The sequence below is a fragment of the Chrysochloris asiatica genome, unplaced genomic scaffold (assembly GCF_000296735.1).
Source record: "Chrysochloris asiatica unplaced genomic scaffold, ChrAsi1.0 scaffold00003, whole genome shotgun sequence".
NCBI classification, from domain to species: domain Eukaryota; kingdom Metazoa; phylum Chordata; class Mammalia; order Afrosoricida; family Chrysochloridae; genus Chrysochloris; species Chrysochloris asiatica.
Genome location: NW_006408521.1, coordinates 47,254,610 through 47,263,845, shown reverse-complemented (window position 1 = coordinate 47,263,845; position 9,236 = coordinate 47,254,610). Strand labels below are relative to the sequence as shown.

At 53.2% G+C, this 9,236-nt stretch overlaps 1 protein-coding gene across 2 annotated transcripts; it reads right to left on the bottom strand.

Annotated features, from left to right (window-relative positions):
• Positions 1–3,873: 3,873 nt before the first annotated feature.
• EMX2 (empty spiracles homeobox 2) lies at positions 3,874–8,945 on the bottom strand. Of its 2 annotated transcripts, XM_006831394.1 has the most exons (3): positions 8,534–8,945; positions 6,476–6,660; positions 3,874–4,041 (listed from the first exon to the last, which is right to left on the bottom strand). In XM_006831394.1, the coding sequence occupies exons 1-3, from the start codon at positions 8,943–8,945 to the stop codon at positions 3,874–3,876; spliced, it is 765 nt and encodes a 254-aa protein (XP_006831457.1). The 2 variants fall into 2 exon arrangements, with proteins under 2 accessions (XP_006831457.1, XP_006831458.1); XM_006831395.1 differs by lacking the exon at positions 6,476–6,660 and having other exon boundaries at positions 3,938–4,041.
• Positions 8,946–9,236: the final 291 nt, after the last annotated feature.

Below are 9,236 nucleotides of genomic sequence, written 5' to 3'. Positions count from 1 at the left end.
CGAAAGCTATCTAAATGCGAAAGTGTGGCCGACCTCCCCGTTCGGGGTCCCAGGCAGGTCAGAGCGCGTGCAGAGCGCCGCGTGCCGGGAGGACAGCAGAAGCTGGCCCACGAGGCGCACACCCTACCCAGGAGCATCCAGGCCTAGCACCCACGTTACATGAGGCGGGGCGGGTAACTCAGATCTGGGGCACATGGTTCCCCCATATCCCTGTGCATTCCCTCTCCTGTGGGCCGCAGCCCTAGAGCGTTCGCACAGTTAAAGGACCGCAGCCGCGGGGCACACGCGCCCCGCGCACCCTGCCCCGCGCCCAGATAGTCATCGTGGGATGGCGTTCTCGCAAATATTTATATTCCTCGGCGCCACGGCGGCCCGCGTCCACATTAGACGCTCTAATCCTGCCACTTTAAATAGATGAATTAATAAAGCAAACGAGCGGCTAATAAGCTGACGGTCCTGCCTTTTTGAGGCGGGGGAAGGACTCAAAAGTGCGCCAAATTTGTTTGCAGTGGATCAAGGCGAGCCGCCTCTGCTTCACTTTCTTTATCTTAATTCCGACTTGAAAAGATATAATTATCTAGTTTGAACAGAGCTGCTATCAAATCCTTCTTTGGACCAGGAAGGGGGGCGTTGGAGTGGATTGCAGCTCTCTGCGCCGCTCCGTGCAGCCGGAGATAGCGCGTAATGAAGATGTGGAGGCCTGAGATACAAAGGGCATTAACCTCATTAGCATGAAACCTTTTCTTCTTACCATTGTGGGACCCTTTCAGCCGCCTAATCCCCCCTATTTTCAAAGCTTGGTTTGTAATAAAGCTTTTAGGTGATTTTTTTTTTTTCTCTCTTTCCAAAGCTAATAGTATTCTCTGATGATTTTATTGCTGTTACAACTACATAGGACGGCTACCCCCCCCAAAAAAAATAAAAAAGTTTAACACCTTCTTTCTTTTCTCATACTTAAACAAATAATAATAAAGTATGTGGCTCTTTAGAAATAAGCCTTTTGTCCAGAAAAGAAGTTTTTGGCTTTTGGGGGGTCTTTTTGAGGGGGGATAGGCAAATCTGAATTTTAAAGGGCCTACGCTCAGGGTCTGGGACATTCACGATTTGGAGAAGTGGATGAAAGTAAACGAAGACTGTGGTGGTTTAAGCGAAAGGAATTGGGGCGACAAGCAACTGCTGAAGATCTTGCTAATGAAGTAGTTCAGGGCTACATGCAAGTCCTGAGTGGCACCTGTCCTTACATGGAGTAAGCCTGCACCTTCCCAAGGCCACCCTTCTCCTCCTGACATCCCTCCATAGCCCAGTCTTCCCCCACAGGACACACACACCTTTGGGACAGGAGTCTGCTAAAAATGTGCCTTGAACAGCCAGGATTCTCAAGAGAAACAGAGAGAGAAATACATAGACACAGGCAGAGATGAAAAAAAAGAGAGAGAGAGAAACTGAGAATGAAATCTACTTTAGAAGAGGGAAGGGAAGGAAAAAAGAAAGAAAAATTTCCATAGTGCCCGATAGTCCCCACACGTGCACAGAATGTCTAATCTTAACTTTTCAAGGCAGGATGTTAACAAAGCTTGTATTTTTGCCCTGCATTGTAACTTGGCCTTATCACAGTGTAAAGGGTGGGGAGATTGTCCTAAATTATGTCCAGGCAGCCCCCCTGGATCCGTGGATTAAGAGATTAAAGGAGACCACTGGGCAAGGCCTCCTCTTTCCCCTTCATATTCCTGGTATGATAATTGCTTAAACTGATTTGCACTTTCACAAAAGCTCACAGGACGCTTTGTAGCTTGAACAGAACAGACGAGGTTTCTCTATCAATGGAAATAAAACTGATTAATGCAGCCTATCAGGATAAGAAGCAAATGAAGCATGCAAAAACAACCTCGTACCCCCAGAAGGGAGAAGGGGGGGGGGGGAAGCTAAGTTTCCTCCAAGACTGGTTACAACTTTTTCTTTAATGTGAAGAGTTGAAGGTTTCTCAGAATGCTTGCCTTATAAGGCTACAGAGGCCCTAGGACTTGCCTCATCACCTTCAGCAGTTTGGGACCAGAGAGAGGGGAAAGAACGAAAGAAAAAGAGGGAAGAAGAAAGGAAGAGGGGAAAACTCTGTATTGGGGTATTTTAAGTCAGAAATATAGTTCAAAAGACCCAATGTCTACTAAGTGCTTTTCCCAATCCTGGGAGACTATTGTGCAATAATTTAAATCACCATCATCATCATCCCAGAGGTTAAGATAAGTAAACGTTTTTAACCTGAAATTCAAATTAAATTTCCTCAGTAGGGCATGCAATGGGCAAAGGTCTGGTTGTAAAACTTTTTTTCCATTCCTTTTTGGAAAGACTTAAAATTTCTAATCCTCTCCCTTTTCCACCTCTCATGGAAATGCCCAAGAATCCATCAGTCTTCCCCCTTTTGTCAGAGGTTTCTTGAGTCTAGTCCTTGGTGGGGAGGAACCACACTCAAAAGTATTAAGACACTTTAAAAACGAAAACCTGCTTCAATTCCCCAAGACAACTACTCTTCGGGCATATTGATAAATCTTTATTGACAAGATATTGACATTGACTTACTTCTTGGAAGTATATAGTGTGTTAGAATTCTAACAAATTAACACAAAACACAAAAATATTTACATTCTGGTATAGAAGACATGAAGGAAGCAATTGCCACTCTCTCTATGCTCTTGGAATAGAAACTCAGTGCTTGAAAACTTGTCGCCGTGTCCTTGGCCACACTTAACATCATCCTCACTAACTACAGTCCTTCTGCTTTTGCAATTGATAGATTTTACATTTGGAATGGCCTTACATGAATGGTTGAACTCGGCCAATGTCTCCAACCACTAAAAAGGGAGAAGTTTACTTCGTGGTTTTAAGCCTCAGGATGTTAGGAAAGGGAATGTCCAAGAAATATAATTAATTTAGTTTATGTTGTTGTTGTTTTTTTTTTTTCCCAGCACAAATCCTGACTCCACTGTAGAGGCTCTGCTCCGACAACCCCAGTCCCCGCCTGCTCCCCGTTTCTCCGTAAGAGGATCACTTAGCTTTCACAATCACTTTGACATCAGAAAGTATCAAAAAGTGTTTACACACTGCACGGGGAAATCAAAATGGAAAAAAAAAAAAAAAAAAAAAAACACACAGAACCTGTCTTTAAAAGGAAAGAAAATTACAATTCATTTTCTGTCTTTAGACACCATTCGCCCAACGAATGCTACATGCAATTCAAGTTTTTGAAACAGGTGTGGGGATGGGGCTTGAGATGGAATTTCAATTGTTATTTTTGATTATTTTTAAAGACTGGGGGGGGGGGCGACACTGCGAAGTGCAAAATAAAAAAAGTCCTGTGCCTGGATGATTTTGTTTTGTTTTGCTTTATCATCATTGCCATCATTTTTTTAAAAAGTGGACTGCGAAAACGGAGTACCTGCCAATCGTCTTGTCTCCTCGGTTTGGCGTTTGACTGACAGCTCCCTGCTCTGAGCGCGGTCGGCTTTGCCACACTGGGACCTCTCCCACTTGCTCCCTCTCCCCCCCTCTCTCTCACTCATTCACTCACTCACTCACTCACTCACTCACTCACTCACTCACTCACTCACTCAGCTGCCTTTAGACGAGGGTTGCATGTTGATGAAGAAGCTTCCGCCGTCCTCTGCCACTTCAGCGCAGCCTCCGACTGGGACCCTTCCTCCCCGGATGCCCAAAGTTTGCGTTGCGCGCCGCTGCTCGCTCCGAATCCCTCTCCCTTTCTCCATGAATGTGTGTGTGCGGTTGTTCGATTTTGTTTTGTAGATTTTTTTCTTCTTCCCCTTCTCTCCCTGCCTCTGTTTGCTCCTTTTTGTCCGTTTCTGTGGTTGCGGTTTGGGTTTTTTAATCGTCTGAGGTCACGTCTATTTCCTCGGGACTCGCCTGCTTGGTGGCGATTCTCCACCGGTTAATATGGTGCGTCCCTTTTTTCTTTTGTTGAGAATCCGAGCCTTCTTCCTCTAACTTCTGCCTTTTGAACTTCGTCCTTCGATTCTGAAACCATACTTTTACCTGCCAGCGAGAAGCAGATACAGGTCGTGTTAGTTTCTTCGCTGCGCCTGCTATCAACCATCTGGCCCCTTCTCCCAGCCCAGGTCCAGAACCAAGACTGCGAGGACCTAGACATCCCACATACACATGCCCTGCCCCGACTACGTAGTCTGGGGGCGAGAGAGGCGGCCTCCCTCTAGATTGCCGTCCTTAGTGCGGGTTGCTGGGAAGTTCTCCTTCCTTGCTCTTCTGAAGCCTCCTGGGGCCACCTTGGCCACCGCTTAGCCCAGAGAACACAACGCCCCTTCCCATCTTCCCCTGCTCAGGCACCCATAACCCTCTGACAGTAAAAGCCTTGTAAAGCATAGGAACTCCCCACAAAAATAAAACTCCAAACACACTGCCTTCGAGTGGATTCTGACTCTTAGTGGTTCTACATACAAAGTAGAACTGCCCCCAAAGGATTTCCACGGCTTTATAGTTTTCACGGAAGTTAACTGCCACATCTTTCTCCCACTGACCGGATGTTGGGTTCGAACAGCCGACCTTTTGGTTAGCAGCCAAGCACTTAAGCACTGTGCCATCAGAGCTCCCACCAAAATAATAAGTTAGGAAAAATAAAGAAAAAATAGAGAGACGGGTCCCTAACTCCCTTCTGCAAGCCGGTTCCGTAAAGATCTGCTGAGGCCTCTGAGGCCCAATGTGCTATTTTCCTCTTTGGGGCTGCCTGCCCTAAATAGAGGGCCCCAGCAGCAGGCCTCGACCCTGGGCAGGCTGTCTGGGTAGGGATGAGCTCCATGCTCCTTGTCAGGACTATCACAGGTGAGCAGGATGAGATAGGGAGGGTGGGATATACAGATCTTAGCACCCCCGGCTGCACCTCTGCAACTGGGCAAAGAGGCTCAAAAGTGAAAGCTCTGGAAGGCGTGGGAAGGAGATATGAGAGACATTGAGAAAAAGAAGTGAGAGGGCGCGCAGAGCCCTGTCCATATCCCCCTCCACCTAACCAACCTTAGGATAGGCCTGGGCTAAGGCCCGACCCAGTCACATCACATCGCACCTGGGCGGCCAAGGCCTGGTCTCCCAAGAGCGGCTGCTGGAGATCAGGGAAGCAGTGAGACCCAGTCACTGCAATCCCGGTCGCCTACTGGGAAAGTAGAGCAGTGGGTCCCCATCCCAAAGACCAAACCACACTGCCCAATCTTCCCACCAGTGGGGTAAGAATAGGGGGACAATGGTGACGCCACACTAAATACCCCCTCCCAGTCCTGTCCTATCGCGACAGCAGCTGCCCAGGACAGGCCCGGAGGTCCGCTTCACTCCCTCCTTTGAGACCGCCGGCCCGGTCCGGGCTGTCTTCCCCCGCACGCCTCAGTCCCCAAAAGCGCCCCATGGCAAAGCCGAGCGGTAACAAGGCTGAGTTTAATTTGCTTTGAGTTTGCTAATTGAGGGGGAGGACGGTTCATTTCTCCCCGGCGTTCACCCAAGGCGCGCGTCGGTGCGCTCGGGGCTTGACACGCACACAAAGGCTCCAGGCAGCGTGGGCAGCGAGGCGGACAAAGACCACCGCCGCCTGGGCAGTCCGGGAGAAATCAGCCGGCCGCGCCTTGTGCCGGGCCGCTCACACACCCGCGAGCCCCTCCTCGGTTTTGTCCGGGGGGGACATTTTAAAACAAAAGCCTCGACCTCTTTGCGCCTCCCAGAAAAAGTGTTACAACTTAATCGGCCTGAAAACGTTACTGTTTACCGGGAACTCTGACCCCGCCCTGCGGTTCCTCGTACAGTAGCGCCTACTGTAGTCCAGCGCCCCCTCCCCGCCCGGGGGCAGGCCCGAGCCAGGCCCGCCTCAAGACCCCGCTGCGCAGGAAGCCCCTGTCCCCTGAGGCTGCCCCTCTCCGCAGTCTCCAGTCCTGTGGCTATGGTTTGGGGCGCGCATAGATCCACAGGCCTCCGCCTTCAGACTCGCCTATCTTCTTAAGGGGAGTAATTGGAGCCATCGAAGGGAGCCAAAAGCCCCGCGGTTGCTCGAAGCTTGTTCTTAACCGATTCCCAGCCCTCCCCAGCCTCGCACCTCAAGCACCCCCCCACCCCGCTGTGTTCTCTCTCTTCCAGGGCCCAGTTGTGAGTCACTCGGCCTGTCTCTAGGAGCAGCCGGGCCTCCTCGACTCTCACCAAAATTGTCACCCAAACTGGACAGGTGACAGACTAGGAACTGAAGGGATGAGCTGTCCGCAGGAGTTTAAGGGGAAGTCTGTTCTTCCGACCTCGGGCTGGAGTACCACGAAACCAAACACCTTGAAACCCCCAAACCCTGAGTTCGGTGTACCATAACTCCCCTGCCCTTTGTGGAAGGCCCTTCGCGAGCTCTGAACTCTTGGGGGTGCTGCTGCGGGGTCAGGAGATCTAGGACGGAGGCCACCGCCCGGATGGGGTGGCTTCGCTGGGCCGCGCTCACCTGAGTTTCCGTGAGGCTGAGGCTATGCGCCAGCTGCTTCCTCTCGGCGCCCACCACGTAGTGGTTCTTCTCGAAGGCGTGTTCCAGCCTTAGAAGCTGGGACGGGGAGAAGGCGGTTCGGATCCGCTTCGGCTTGCGGGCCAACGCGTTGTGCAAAAGGAAGCTCTCGGGGCTGGTGTCGTTCCCTGCGGGAGGCACAGCAGAAGTCCCGTGGCTGGGTCACTCCGGTTCCCGCAGCGCGCTTCTCCCGAACCGGGCTAGCGGGGCGCTGCGTTCCCCGGCCTCTGTGTGAGCCGCGCCTCCTGGTTCGCGGGGCTCTGACCTCCCAGGACGCACAAGGGGGAACAAAGCCAGGCAGCTGCTGGCTTCGGTCCGAAGAACCACCGGTGTGCACCCACCCTACAGCTACTCTGGTAGACTGGCGGGTCCTAGGGCCCCTGACTTCTGCGGGCTCTGCAGCCTCCCTAGAATAGCGGGCCTCGGGCCCCAGAACTCTGGGCAGGTCGGGTCTGGGCTGGGCTGGGAGCCCACGACCCAGAGAAATGACTTTCTCTTCCGTTTAACCCCTCCGGGAACTTTGACCCCGAAATGGAAACCCACAGGTCATTTTCCAGCCTTGACTCGGTGACTAACAGAAAAATTACTTAAGTATTTTTCCCATCCAGGTAAGTGAGGAAGTCAGGCGTGTGGCTGCCGTCCGGCAGGAATAGGGGCCTCGCCAGCGTGTGCACCAGGCTTCTGCCGCCGCCTCCCGGACCCGGGCTTCCCGCTTCCAGCTCTAGAGAACGCGGAGACCAACGCAAGAGGAGCGATCGAAATCCGAGTAAACTCGGGGCGGGAGACACAATTAGTACTGTCCGCGGTCACCACAAGATCTCTGCTGATCTAGGCCTAGTGGGGGGACCAAGAGCGTGGCTGGCAGGGAAGGCGGAAAGAAGCCGCTGAAACTTTACTAGTCAAGCCTGAGAGTTTCGGGTTCACTCACTAGGGCAAGATATTAATTCACCAAAACCCCAAACAAAGAAAAATAAACCACAGTCCAGGCAGGAATCGAAGCGAATCCGATCCAGAAATAAGGGAGAAAGGTTTTTTAATTCTTGTTTTTGTTTCGTTAATTATGGGGGTGGCAGCTACCCACTCATTTAGGCAGGAAAGTGAAGAGTTAATGAATGGACAAACTGACTGGGTATTATTGATCCGCCCAAGCTGGTTCTTTTTCCCTCTTGGATCGCTAAACTAAGTACTCGCCGCTTTTTCTATACTTTTAACTGTCTTCCCACCCCCCACAGCGAGAAAACAAACAAATAGTAATGTCTTAAAGGCAAGAAACAAAACCACCCAAACAAGTCCTCCCCGGCCAGCTAGTCTCCCGACCCGGTTCATTTCTTTTAAAAGAAAGAAAAAACCCCAGACCCAACCTGCCTTCCCGCCGCGGCCGCTCCGCGCCCCAATTAAGCAGGTCGTTGCGCGAGAGCGCGGAGCCCCGGAGGTGCTTAACCGCGCGGCCCTCCCCAGATCTTTCGAACTAAGAACAAACACTGCCCCCCCACCCGAATTTGTTCCTGAGATATGAGGGTCCCCTCGCACCCCGAAGAGGGTGGGAAGTTGAAAAGTCGCTGGGTTAGGCAAAAGAGCGGCCGAGTGGGCGGCGAACTGGGCCGAACGAAGTCGAAGGCGAACCTGGCAGTTGGGCCCGAGCTGCGCCCCTCGGAGCGGAAGTCCTTGAGGGCTTCGCTAAACAGACAGCAACCCTGGGGACCCCTCCAGCTCTGGCCTTCTCCGAGGCTGGCAGTCAGTGCAGGATGCCCGCCTGCTCGGCCCGAACACGAACGGGAACGACTTTCCCTGTCCGCAGGTCCCCAAAGGGCCAAACGCCCGCAGGCCAGGCCCGCGAACAGGTCGCAGCTTGGGGGATTGGAGACCACTCCGCGCCTTGTCCCCAGCCTCCCTGCCTCTTCCCCCGCTAAGCTGCCTCTGCCCGGGCCTCGCTCAGCACACACCCGGGAGGGCTAGGCCGGTGAGGGTTGCGGCTCCGCGGCCCCGCAACGTGGCACGTACCTTGGAAGCGGTGGCCCAGATACCGGTAGCGGTGGATGAGCCAGGGGTAGAAGGTGGACGGGTCCCGCTGCTGCGAGGCGAAGAGGGGGTGTGGCGAGTGCGAGGAGGGTAGTGGGTGGGCGGCCAGTGCGTGCGGCGGCGGCACCGGGTGCACCGGCACTGCGGGGTTGGGTGGGTGCGACACCGCCTCGGCGAACACCAAGTCCGGATTGGAGTAGACGCCCCTGCCGGCAGCGGCGGCAGCGGCGGCGGCCGAGTGGAAGCCGTTGAGGAACGGGTTGATAGGGCTGGAGTTAGCGTAGCTGAGCGCCGCGGGGCGGATGGGGTCCTCAGATCGCGAAGCGGGCAGAGGACTGTCCTTGGCCACCAGCGATTCGATGGTGAAGCAGCGCTTGGGCGCCGGCTGGAACATGCTGCGCCGAGGAGCGGGCGCCCGGGGCTCCCGGCTCCCGGCGACCGCTCGCGCTGCCTCCTCCGCTCGCTGCCAGTGGCGAGCACACGAGAATGGGGGGCTTGTTTGTTTGGGGGGGGGGGAGAAGAAAGAAAGGGAAGGAAAGGAAAAAGGAGAGGAGGGGGAGGGGAAGGAACGGTGACGCCGAAGATCCCGAGAATCTTGCACCAAACGCGCCCAACCTGGAGAAAGGGGGAGAAATCGTTCCAGAAGAATTTGCAGGCGTGGATTGGGGTAATTTTTTTTTTTTTT